This window comes from Populus trichocarpa, chromosome 17, assembly GCF_000002775.5.
Source record: "Populus trichocarpa isolate Nisqually-1 chromosome 17, P.trichocarpa_v4.1, whole genome shotgun sequence".
NCBI classification, from domain to species: Eukaryota; Viridiplantae; Streptophyta; class Magnoliopsida; order Malpighiales; family Salicaceae; genus Populus; species Populus trichocarpa.
Genome location: NC_037301.2, coordinates 8,938,885 through 8,952,986, shown reverse-complemented (window position 1 = coordinate 8,952,986; position 14,102 = coordinate 8,938,885). Strand labels below are relative to the sequence as shown.

The window sequence follows — 14,102 nt, the reverse complement described above, 5'->3', positions numbered from 1 at the left end:
CGTTTCCTGAAGTGAATGCTACGGGATATAATAATAATAATTATGGTTGTGGTCATAATAGAGGCCGAGGATGTGGCCATGAGAGAAGACGGTTTAATTACTGCAACTATAATGGTTGTAATTCATCAAATTCTTACAAACCTTCACAAAGTGATGAGAAACAAGAAAAGAGGAAGGATATACGTAGCGGAGATACCAAGAAGATAGAAAATGCATGTTATCGATGTGAAATGAAAGGATATTGGTCTCGTATTTGTCATATGACCAAACATCTTGTTGATTTATATCAGTCCTTATTAAAAGGAAAGGAGAAGAATATAGAAATATTTTTTTCTCACCCACATCAAGAAAATGATGATATTTATCCTTTGGATATGACACACCTTGACATCGTAGATTTTTTTGAGCAAACTAATGAGAAAATTAATATTTCTCATAATGATAATAATTAGATAATATAACAATGTCATAATTTAAAATTATGTTTATCTTTTCAGTGTGTTTTCTTTATGCTAGTATATTTCAATTTATTTTGTTTTTTTCCTTTCATGTTGACTTATTTAATGAAAAATATTGTGTTATAATAATTATGTTTTATTATGAACTTATTATATATTTATTCCTTTTCATGAAGAAAATATGGATTCACTTCATGTTATAAATAAGCTCAATATCAATGGTGAAGATATATGTTTAGCAAATGGTGCAACGACACATACCATTCTTAAGCATAAACAATATTTTTTAAATATAAGAATGTTGAAAGCAAAAGTGAATACAATATCAGGTTCAACAAACTTGATTAAAGGCTCCAGAAAGGCTAATATAATGCTTCCTAATGGAACAAGATTTATTATTGATAATGTTTTGTCCTCTAATAAATTAAAGAGAATTCTACTAAATTTCAAAGATATACGACTTAACGGGTACCATATTGAGACTGTCATGACAATGGTATAAAATATATTTACATCGTATCAAATGTCTCTACTGGAAAACAAATATTGGAAAAATTACCCATTTTATCTTCAGGTTTGTACTACACAAGTATTAGTACAATCAAAGTCAATGCAATAATAAACCAAAGTTCAATGAACCAAATAATTTTATTATTTGGCATGATCAGTTGGGTCATTTTAATCAATAATGATGCGAAGAATTATCGAGAATTCACATGGTCATCCATTGAAGAACCAAAAGATTCTTCAATTCAAGGAATTCTTGTGTGTTGCTTATTCTCAAGGCAAATTGATCATTAGACCATTACCAGTTAAAGCTGGGATCGAATCCCTAAGATTTCTAGAACGTATTCAAGCTGATATTTGTAGGCCCATTCACCCACCATACGAACCATTTAGATATTTTATGGTTTTTGTAGATGCATCTACAAGATGGTAACATATATGTTTGTTATCAACTCGCAACCTGACATTTACAAGATTACTTGCTCAAATTATTAGATTACGAGCATAATTTCCAGATTATATAATCAAGACTATTCATCTTGACAATGGTGATGAATTCATATCCCAAGCATTTAATGATTATTGTATGTCACTTGGGATAAATATTGAACATCATGTTGCTCATGTTCATACTCAGAATGGTCTTGTTAAATCACTTATTAAACGCCTCCAGTTAATTGCAAGACCACTACTCATGAGAACAAAACTTCATGTCTCTGCTTGGAGGCACGTTGTTTTACATATAGTAGCACTTATACGCATTAGGCCAACAGCGTATCACAAATTCTCCCCATTATAATTGATTTTCGATCATGAGCCAAATATTTCTCATCTAAGAATATTTGGTTGTGCGGTATATATTCCAATTTATCCACCACAATGTACAAAGATGGGTCCTCAAAGGAGGCTGGGAATATATATTGGGTTTGAGTCCCTATCAATAATTAAATATTTTGAGCCTTTAATAGGTGATTCATTTACGACATGATTTGTTGATGTTATTTTTATGAGACTATGTTTGCAGCATTAGGGGGAGAAATTAAATAGTTGGATAAAGATATTACATGGAATGCATTGTCATTATTGAATTTTAATCCTCGTACAAAACAATGTGAACAAGATGGTCAAAAGATACTTCGTTTGCAAGACATTGCAAATCAGCTATTGAATGCATTCACTAACTCAAAAAAAGTAACCATATCTTATATATCAGCTGTAAATGCTCTAGCCCGGATTGAAGTCCCAGCATGACAATTCACTAAAATTATGGAAAATAAGTCTATGGCATGCCAAAAGCATGGTAGACCAACTGGTTCAAAAGACAAAAATTCTTGGAAAATAAAAGGAGAAAATAATCAAATTGGCATTATTGATAAAAAAAAAAGATAGACATAACTAATCATAAAACCCCTTTTCAGGTACCTAAAAACAGTAAAAATAAGAAGATTTTGATAAGTTATGTCTCTACAAAGAAAAGATGGAACTGAAATAATTATCGATAATATTTTTTCATATAATATATCATTTAATATCATTAATGAAAATGAGGATCTTGAGTCTAAATATGTCGAAGAATGTTGACGCAGAAATGATTGGCCAAAATGGAAAGAAGCAATCCAGACAAAATTAAATTCACTTGGAAAACATGAAGTTTTTGGACTTATAGTCTAGACACCTGAAGGTGTAAAGCCAATTGGATACAAATGGGTATTTATGCAAAAACAAAATGAAAAAAAAAAAAAATCGTAAGATGCAAAGCACGGTTTGTGGCACAAGGGTTTTCATAAAGACTTGGCATTGATTATAATGAAACATATTTTCCTGTAATAGATGCAATTACATTTCAGTATCTCATTAGCTTGTCAACTCATGAAAGACTAGATATGTGTTTGATGGATGTAGTCACAACCTATTTATATGGGTCAATTGATAATGATTTTTATATGAAAATACCTAAGGGATTTAAAATACCTGAAGCATATAATTCAAATCCTAAAAAAGTTTACTCAATCAAGTTATAAAGATCCTTATATGGGTTAAAACAATCGGAACACATGTGGTATAATCATCTTAATGAATATTTATTGAGAGAATGGTATAATAATAATCCTATATGCCCATGTATTTTTATAAAGAAGTCAAAATTTGATTTTGTTATTATTGCTGTATATGTTGATGATTTAAATATTATTGGAACTCATGGAGAAATACCAAAGATAGTAAATTATTTAAAGAAAGAGTTTGAGATGAAATATTTTGGAAAAATAATATTTTGTCTCGGCCTGCAGATAACATTTAGCAGATGGAATTCTCATTCATCAGTTAACTTACACAGAGAAGGTTCTTAAAAGATTTTATATGGATAAAGCATATCCTTTGAGTACACTAATGGTTATTCAATCACTTGATGTGAAAAAGAACCCTTTCAAACCTCGTGAGGATAACAAAGAATTACTTAGTTCTAAAGTACCTTACCTCAGTGCATATAACATTCTCTGTGAATTTGCTAGCAAGATATAATTTTTCTCGTACCTAGAGATATTGGAATGGAATTAAACACATTTTTCATTGTCTACGAGGAAATACAGATATGAGCCTATTTTTATTCAAATAATGCTAATCATGAATTAGTTGGGTATGCTGATGCAGGATTTTTATCTGATTCACATAAAGGTTGATCTCAAACAGGTTATCTCTTTACGTGTGGTAATACTGTTATTTCATGAAGATCTACAAAGTAAACATTAGTTACCACTTTATCTAATCATTCTGAAATACTTGCAATCCATGAAGCCAGTTGTGTGTGTGGCTAAGATCAATGACTCAATATATTCGTGAAACATGTGATTTATCCTTTGGGAGAGAAATTCCAACCATACTGTATGAAGACAATACTATATGCATACCTCAATTAAATAGAGGATACATCAAAAGAGATAGGACAAAACACATCTCACCAAAATTCTTCTTCACACATGACCTTGAAAAGTGTGGTGACATTGATGTTTAATAAATTTGCTCGAAAGATAATCTAGTAGATTTGTTCACTAAAGCATTACCAACTACAACGTTTGAAGGATTCCAATGCAATATTAAAATGAGACAGCTTAAAGACTTAGGATAATATATTCATGAGGGGGAGTTAATACACACTGCACTTTTTTTTTCTTGGCCTAAGTTTTGTCCAATTGTGTTTTCCTGACAAGGTTTTTAATGAGGTAGTTTTCGATGCGTAAGACTGTACAACAGACATCTAAGAGAGAGTGTTATAAAAGCATACATTATATATAAATTTTTAGATGCCTTCTACACTCCTTCTTTATTATGTTCATTCATCATCATCAAGTTCATTTGAATCTCTCCAAATTCATTTGAATCTACATCTTCTTATGACCTTTGAGCTTACAAGTATTTATGTATATGTGCCTATAAATATGAGTATTATTAAAAGAATAATTGACACACATATATAACAAAAAATTCATATGAAATAAAAGTGCTCCCTCTTCATCCCCTCTAATCTTTATTATTCTTATATATTCTATTTACTCTTTATTAATTATATTGTTTTATTATTTTATGCTTCTTGATACATAGTTTTATAACAAGTGTGTGTGTGTGTGTGTATATATATATATAAGAAATCATAGATAACAGTTAAGAGGAAAAATAAAATACAAATAAATAAATAATGATATATCAAGAAGTAGCAACCATTAGATCAAAAGGTATTCTATGATTGATAAGATGTGTAAAACTCATGTGTCTTTAAAACAAAAATGAAGCAAATTTTATCATTTTGGAAGGAAAATATCATGAAAACATTAATTAAAAAACCTCTTTCTAGGATGTCCTCTAGAACATTTCAAAAGAATTCTCATTATTTCTCCAAATTTATTAATTTTAAAATAGATAACTTTCACAAATATATATTTATGCCCCCACAACACCATAAAAATAAAATGCCTTCATAAAACCCCAATTACCATTGGTAAGAGCTTATTTGGGAACTGCGTTCCCCTAAAATTTAAAATGTTTTTTTGTTTAAAATTAATTTTTTATGTTTTCAGATTGTTTTGATGTGTTGATGTAAAAAATAATTAAAAAAAATTATTTTGATGCATTTCTAAGCAAAAATCATTTTGAACTGTAACCGCTACCACTTTCTCAAACACACCCTAGTGTATGAATAAGAAATTAAATGCATAAAATTTAACATGATAATAATTACACAATAAATTAAAAGGCTTAGGGTTGTTTAATAATATAATTGCATTGCATGTCTGTGAGAGAGGATAAGTGTTGTACTTAAAAATTTAGAAGTCACTCCTCATGATATGATTCGAAATCCAAAGCTTGTCTTCGATACATAAAAATTCTATAAAGAGCAAATATCAATTTATCCATTAAACTTAACATTTTAGTGGCAAGTTTCTCAGTGTAATTATTATTCATTTATCAATAATGTTTCGATTTAGACATTATAGCATAGAGTGTCTACTATGTCAAATTATATTTGTTCTCAACATCATAGTCATTGATTCTTTGAATAAGATTTGAAACTCTTTACAAATCTCATTCCATCTTATGCAAAGATTTACAATCAATACTATTTGAGAACATATGAAACAGTTTTCTTAATTCACCTAAGGTGGTGAATTTTTTTTGATTACTTAAATACCTTCATATAGTTCATGTTATACTCAATATATACTCGTTTGTTACCCTTGATTAGGACAACGTGTATCATAATCAAAACATAACACTCCTCATATAAGATAACTTAGTGACCTCAAGTTCAAGAATCACTTACACAGTCATAACGTGAGCCTTTCCATAGACACGAGTGATCTCTCTATATGAAATTCTCATGCACGTTAATTCACTGAACATGTTATTTGAGAAGCACTTACATATTAGTTATAGGTATCTCTCATACCTCAACTTATGAGAACAACTGCTTCTTTTCATAAATGAAAGAATATTTACTAGTCTCTATAACTCTAATTAATGTTTAGTCTTAATAGAATATTGATTAAGAATATTTTAGAAATAATGTTTTGATCATAGTTTTGAAACCCGACCCGGTGGTCGACCCGGTCTAATGATCGGGTCAGATGGGTTAACCCGGGTCAACAAAAAAAAATTAACTTGGCAGACGAATATATCTCTGAGGGCCACTTCTTTTTAGCTTTTTGTTGATGGCATCATGGCAAGGAAGAGCTCTAAAATTAGAATGAAGGGAAAAACTTGTTAAGGTTCCAAGGTAGGGTATAGAACTCCTCACTCTTGGTGTCTTGACTAAAATATCTGAAGCTCTCCCACTAGTGCAGAGTGACAAGAGTTCTCTTATTTTCAATAATGGAAAATGCTGATTTATGTTTTTAGTTTTTTAAATTTTTTTTCATAACAAAAGGTGCAAATTTATGCATAAATTTTTCCATAACAAAAAATAAGAAATTTCAAGATATTTTGAAGATATAAAAATAGCATAAAAGTTTATTTTGAAAGTATGGTAAATTTATTTTTAAAAATGATTTTTATTTAAAAATATATTAAAATAATATATTTTTTATTTTTTAAAATTTATTTTTAATATTAACATCAAGATAATCTAAAAATATATAAAACATTAATTTAAAACTAAAAAAATTATTTTTTTAAAAAATACAGTCGAACTGCCAAACAAGAAAAAAAGGAAGAAAAAATAACCGAGAACTCTAGACGCTATTGGATAATCCACGTGTCAAATGAAAACACTCCACGTGTACCCCGAAGTTCTCGAAATATCTTGACGTTTCTCATCTTACGGAAACCGCTCTTATTTTGATCCTCATCTACTCCCTTCCCCCACCCCCACCCACACTCGAAAACTCAATTCTTCACTTCATTTCCCACACAAAAAGATCGAAAACAAATCACCTTTTCCTTCACTTTCTTGCCATCCAAACACTGCACAGCCACTAGTTCATAACTAGAAAAAGAAAGGTTTGCTTAGATGTGGGCACAACCGTACGAGAATACAATAGACATCAAAATACCATGTTTAACTTGGAGCTCATCATCGTACTAGATAGAAATAAACAGAGACGGAGATACAGCTTACTAAACTTGCACCTTTGAAATTCATGGCAGCTTATAAAGGATTGAGAGAATTGTAGCTGGGTTATAAGGTAAATGAAGGACAGCAACGAACAACATAGCTGCTTCAATTCTAAGAAATCTATAAAGAACAAAAAAAGAAAGGTAGCCGGGTCTCAGCCGGGTTTGCCCGAGTCGACTGGGTTTCGAGTTGACCTGTCAGGTCAACTGGGTTTCGTCGGGCCAACTTCCCGGCGGGTTTTTACTTAGACCTGGACCGGTTCCAGGCCCGGGTCAGCCGGGTTCTGGGTCGGCCCGCCGGGCAGATCCGAGTTTCAAAACTATGATTTTGATGTAATAGAAATTTGATAATTATAACAACTTTATATTTTTATTTACAAAATATTTTTATTCCGTGAATTTTATCTTTACTCTAGATTCATTAATCAAATATTTAATTTATTAATTAAATATTTAATTAATATTAAAGATAAATAAATTTTTATTATTATAAAATATGTTTACATTAATAAAATTAATGTAATGACCAACCTATTAACTTCAGTACACATACATTAACAATTTTGACATGCAAAACTCGGCAAAAGGTATTCATTATTGGTTGATTATTTAATAAATTTGTTTCTATAGACCAAAACTTTTTTTCTCATCTTCATCTCCTTTTATTCTGAATTGAGAAATATTGAGTTCATCAATAGTTTTTGTTCCTGATCAAATGTGTTCATTAAACTCTTAACATGGAAGCTGATGAAGGGGGATGATTTATACAGATCTTCCAGTATGTTGGATAACACCTGCCTTCAATTTAAGACGAGATAAATTCCTGGAAGTTCTTATTCCATCATGAATTATTTAATTTAAATGGTAAGCTTAAATATTATACTCTAACTAGGAAACAAGACGAGAGTTTGTATTTTATGCTTATCTTATACTAATTTTCTAAAAAAAAAGGTGACAGATAGGTTGACAGATTATAAAGGAAATGGAAATTCTCAATAATTAAAAAAAAAAGGCATAATGAGATATCTTCTCCTCCCTTCTTAACATCCCTATGCTTATCTTATGCTAATCTAACAGCGTTATGATACTTTCTGGTGTGCTTTTGTGGTGGAAAATCCCAGTTTCTTCTCAAGGTTGATCTTTTGAATATGCCAGTATGCTTTTATATCAATCAATCTTTTCTAATCATGGTTGCTCTTTTTAAAATACAGGATCATGGGATTGTCCCTGATGGTAGTGAGGAAATGACTAAATCACAGCATGAACTATGTAGAAGGGCTCTAACACAGGAGCTCAGCAGGCATGCCGCTGTTATTCTTCGAGGAACAAATACAGGTAAGAGCTTTCCATTAATTTGATTTTTCTTCAAAGTGCTTTATGCATATAATGGACATGTTTTTTTTTTTTTACTGTGCTACTTTGACGCATCTCACCATGACACTGGGTTTCATTGCTTTTATCATGCAAGTTGCCTGACATTGTTGTCTGGGCATTCCGAGGCTTGGAAAGGGATCCTCGAACCACTAGGTCGTCTGCTGAAGTCTTCCTACAAATTAAGGTCTTATGCTTACTTTTTCTATCCTTTAATTAGTAGCTCTATTGATCTTTGTTGATCTCCTATGGTTGTTTTTTTCGGCATACTATGCTGGACTGTCAATGCTCTGGTTCTTCACTATGGTTTGATTTTCATCCGTTGAATTATTAAACTACAAGTTTGTCATCTTCGATGAATTGATAGCCACATTGGTCAAGGCTTATTGCATATGGTGACTCAGTAATTCTGTAGCCTATACAGGGATATGACATAGAGAGAGATCTACTTCCATTCATTTCTTGGCATGTGTTCACGAGAGGCTAGCTCTTTAGACTACCAGCTACTAACTGATGGAGCAAACTTGACTTGCATTGTTCTAGCTTAAGCCATGATCTGCATATTTGTTACTACATTTGCGATTCAATATTCAGTCAAGGATTGTGGGGCTTCTTCATTTTCTCTTTTGCACTTGAATTCTTCCATTGTTTTGGGCCGATACTTTTGCCTTCACTTTGAAGGTTTCCAGCTTGGCATGACCCCTGTGTATATGGCATCCCTCTGTTTCATAAATGATCGAAACTGATGCTCAAAATTATAGTAGTTTAGCTACAACCTCAAGGTCAGGGGGAATGGCAGGAATGTTTTGTATTACTTTTCCCTTCTAAATGCATATGCTTAGGCTGTTATTATTATTATTACTTTTCAATCAATTGCCTTGATGAAACTTTATTTACAAGTTGAAAAGTAGCTCCACCATCCACACTCTAACATAGCATTTGAGAGTGGGACTAATAACAACGGGCGACAAGAAAATTTTGGCCTTGAACTTGCACCACACACCTCTAAAAATATCCAACATGCATATGGTAACGAAAAGGAGGCCATGTCTATTAAGAGACAAGGTTAGTACAGAATATAATTTCTGCTTTCGGCAGCAACTAGTTATTACAATGGCATACATCCCACACAAGAGAAGAGACTTGTAATTTCATTCTTGCTCACGTCTCCAATTGATTGGACAAGGAACTGGATATTAGGTTAAGCATATTGCAAATGTTTCCCGTGTTGTGCTTAGTAATTCTTCAGGTTTAACTATGTTGATGTAGGTAACTTAGCTGCTGCTTGGCTTCACAGTATGGATTCTCATGAATAGTATGATCACATCACATTATTCAGTTCTCAACAATGAATTCTTGAATTTCTATTCCCGTATGCCGTGCTCCTCCTTGTATTCGCAATAATACTTCATCTCCAACTTTCAGTGAAGTAACAGGAATAGCTGCTTTTAGCAGTCCATTTCCTGCGAAAGATAAATAGGCGATTTTGGAACATTCAAATACGCAAGATGAAGAGAAACAACTGACAAATAAATGACTCAAAACATTGCAAAAACCAAAACCAGCAGTCCTGACAGACCTTCACAAGGAGGGATTAAGGCAACTGTTTCTGCATTCTGGAGGAAAATGCTGTATACTGTTTGATCATCTGACTCTCTCTGCAACACCAAACATTCTATAAGATTTAAAATACAATCCTTCTTCAATCAGTATTGGCAAGTTCTTTAACAAAATTTAAAATACATGGCAAACACAAGGAACAGATTCCTCTGACAAGGACTAGCAACAAAGAATATTCTCAAAGGAACCATACCAACTATAAAGGAACCAGCAAGACAAAAGAAATCCTTATTTTATGAAAAAAAAATCATACTCTACACTTTCTGGCTATTAAAATAACTGAAGAATCTCAGCTATTAACGTATTTCCCTCCAGATCTGTTTGGATTTCATTATTTAGATTCATAACATAGGAAACAAAGAGGATAAAAAAAACAACAAAAGGTGCCCTAATCAAAGTTGCTTTTATGATACTCTTTTAGCAACCAAACTGGTGAATAGTGCGTGCCCTAGAAGTCACAATGCAGAAACATAACATAAGAGAAATTTCATCCTCACATTCTCTGTAAAGTGTTCTGTAAAATGATTTAGCTACGATTTTGATTGTTTCCATTTTCCACTTTTCCTTTGAGATTATAGGTCAACTCAATATTAAACAGAAATGGTTTTTTAGTGATCCATCTTCATAACAATTTCCATGCCCTGAACATATTCATCTTATTCTATTTTCACATCCTAATATGTAATAGCATTTCATGTGACTTCATGTCTTCAGAGATTCTGTTCTGCTCATGGAATTTTTAACAAGGTTATCATTACCAGCTAAACATCTCAAATTCTGCAGGAATGAAGCACTTAGTAGATCGACCATCTTGAACTGCACCTCATTACTCTTTACGAATTAGTTTAATTTGTTTTGATCAAATGACTTCAAAGCCCCCTCATCAGGTATTTAATCATGCTGTAGATAGTTGTTAGCAATCACATTTTAACAATCAGATGACAGATTGAGATGGTTCAGACAAACAAATTGCAGTCTCAAGTTTATTCGCACAATTTTTTACAATTGTAGTTTGTAATAGAACCATAGATCATGCTTGCTAATGGTATGTTCATACAAACCTTTGCCTCAACAAGAATAAGAGGTCTAGTTTCTATCTTCACACGGCCAACAATTGCAGTTCGCAGCTGCCCGTTCTGATCAGCCACAGAAACTTCTTCACCTGCTTTTAGCTCTGAAAGATAGCAAGTCCTTCCACCTGGAATCGAGACGTATGCATGCACTGGTCCCTGCACGTTTCCATCAGATAACTTGTAAAATATACTAACATATATCACAGAATAAATGACTCAGAAAATACTCCAAATGGAAAATCCAACTACTTGAACATCTGAGAAACCAACCTATTTTCATGCTTAAATTGTGCAGTAGAATAACATGACACAACCAGAAATTTACATAGAACTTTACAGTTCATGATATTATAGTATTATTTAAAATTCTGAAAAAACTAGATCAACTAATTTCATTTTTAACTGTTGTCTGCCCAAGTTTCTCAAGTCTTTGCCAACGCTGTATGTAACAGAAAGCAATGAAGTGAATATCTTATGAATCAGATTACTTTTAATTGCATGGTTGCCATGCTTAAGGCAACAATATAAGGATCCAGACTGCATATTACAGTGAATACCAAAAGATGCAAAAAGACAACAGTCATCAGGATACTATTGTCAGCTTGACAAACAACTCACTGCATTGACGCGAAATGGCCTGCTTGCAATGTAATTTGACTCCAAGCACTCTGAGTGAACAAGGAATAGTCCTCTAGCAAAGGAACCAACCTGTGAAAGAATATCCATCCTATCGTAAGTGATAATATATAACCAGCACAAGGAAAAAAAACACAGGACACATAAAAGTATAGATGAGAAACTAGAGGGATACCAGAAGCCCTTCACCAGGTTTCATGAGGCTACAAAGATCCACACAAACACGATCACCCATTCCAGCTACTTGAACTCGAGTTATGGTAGCTTTGGTCAAGCTTAGCAGATTGGTTGCTTCATTCCTTCTATCACAATATTCCTGATAATATTAACTAGGATAAGAAACAATCTTTACTACTTAGGAATCAAGGGGCAAAATACTGAAATAAAATTACCTTTAACTTAATAACAGCTTCAACATCTTCAACTTTTAGAACAACTCCACCCAAACCATGCTCCAAGGCCTACAATGACAGCACAGCACAAACATTTAAAGTCACACCAATACAATTAAGGAAACATCCAGAAAACAATAATTTAAACAATAAATCAGGCATGTAAATTTCATTTTCCCCCCTGATCAAAGAGTATTCAGCAGATACCTCAAGGAAGATTTGTGCTTCAGAATGAGTTTTTGAGATGGCAAGCACTGTCTTTTGACTGCCTTGAAAAGCTGCAACAATATTCTCTGCAGGTATTATCTGCAAGACATAATTACAGTTATGAGATAAATTGTTTAAACTTGAGAATACTTGCAATCAAAGAAATCATTTTTGAAAATAATCTACTATGTTAACCTTAATGAGTGAATCACCTGAAACCGTAAGCAAGAGGTGTTCATGGAATAGGGGTAACAGCCAGTAGATTTAATTGTTTGGAATATAAAACAAGTTTAGGTGATTCTTAAGAATGTAACGGATCACTTGAATATGCAAGGGATGTTCATGGAATAGCAAGAAACGTCCATCAGATTTAGTTTTTTGAAATTTAAAGCTTTTTTTGGTGTAAAATATCTTTGTTAATAAATTAACAGCTAGCGAAGATAACATCCACATCATTACATTGTGCTTCAGGGAGAGGTACTCCAAAAAAAAAAAAGGGGCAGTTCTTAATATCCTAAACCAGGCAAGCACAGGGTTTTCTAAAACAAGCAAGTCCAAAACGATAAAAGATGGCTGATTGGTTCGCGAAATCCTAGTGACAACAGAATCTCCTAAGGAGCAGCATCCATACCTGCCAATCCAATAGATTAATAATCACATTCTCAGCCTGCCCATTTTCTGGTTGAAGCTGCTGTAATTCTTGGGGAGTTGAAACCTCAAAAATAGTGGCAACCCTTTTGTTCTCACCATCCAAAACTTCTCCTTCCTCGATAAATAAAGGGTTTATAAAGGAGAATGCTGCACACACCTTAACCAAACTTTAAAACGAGAAACTTTCATCATGCTGTTTGCTCCATTTATTGATTATATCTCTTACTGTGCGCTAATTATATTAATACAAGATCAGTAATAAAACCCATATCCTAATTAGTAATCAGAGCATGAAAAACAATGTAGAGGATGCTTAATTTAGAGAGTATTTACATGACCAGTCAATAGCAAGTTGTCTATGGTTGGACAAGAAGATGAAGGTATTCCAGCCTCTTTCCACAGCAGCAGTCATGACTTGCTTGCTTTCTGTCCATATCCATACCCTCTTCGATTTCTCATAGGAACCGCCACTTGATGACATTGTGAACACAGAAGTGGAAGAAGAACACGTTGTGACACAACAACTGTAGCGCAAAAGGTTTTCCTTATTCAATCTCAACGAGTTCCTTTTATCTGCACGTATTTATCAATATAGAAAGCAAATTAATAAAAAGAAATATTGGGTTTTGATGAAATGTAGAGAAGAAAACGTGAGGAATTTGAAAGAAACCTGTTAAGGGAGTGAAGTAGGAGAAATGCTTGGGGAATGGGAATCCCAGGAAAGAAGTGGAAGAGAGCAACGTAGCCATGTTTTCAATTTTTCGTTAATTTCTCAGGGTGTTTTTTTTTATATAAAAAAAAACAAATATATTAAAATAATATTTTTTAAATTTTCTAAAATTTATTTTTAAAATCAGTGTCATGTCCTAAGAAGTAAGAAGTATTTCTCTTAAAAAAAAAATGTTCCGAGAGGGAACCAGACGGGGGAGCCTGGGGTTTTCATTTTCATTGAATTCCAAATGAAAAGGTTCCTGAGCAAAAATAATTGTCCCCTCAACAAAAAGAAGTGGGTTAGCTGGAATTCACTAAAACAGCATGTACCTTTGGGCCCATCAACTTGGAAGGAGTCATGAGCTCCATTGAGG

At 32.8% G+C, this 14,102-nt stretch overlaps 1 protein-coding gene and 1 long non-coding RNA gene across 2 annotated transcripts; one reads left to right on the top strand and one right to left on the bottom strand.

The window, feature by feature from the left end:
* The first annotated feature begins 8,034 nt into the window (after positions 1-8,034).
* LOC7482461 (uncharacterized) lies at positions 8,035-9,303 on the top strand. Its single transcript, XR_002978768.2, has 3 exons — positions 8,035-8,200; positions 8,279-8,402; positions 8,536-9,303. It is a non-coding gene; the product is annotated as an uncharacterized LOC7482461 (long non-coding RNA).
* Positions 9,304-9,442: 139 nt separating this feature from the next.
* LOC7482460 (uncharacterized) lies at positions 9,443-13,870 on the bottom strand. The gene is made up of 10 exons (XM_024589088.2): positions 13,688-13,870; positions 13,351-13,590; positions 12,998-13,164; positions 12,367-12,465; positions 12,160-12,228; positions 11,943-12,083; positions 11,750-11,839; positions 11,120-11,287; positions 10,018-10,096; positions 9,443-9,901 (listed from the first exon to the last, which is right to left on the bottom strand). The coding sequence occupies exons 1-10, from the start codon at positions 13,764-13,766 to the stop codon at positions 9,774-9,776; spliced, it is 1,260 nt and encodes a 419-aa protein (XP_024444856.2). The 5' UTR covers positions 13,767-13,870; the 3' UTR covers positions 9,443-9,773.
* Positions 13,871-14,102: the final 232 nt, after the last annotated feature.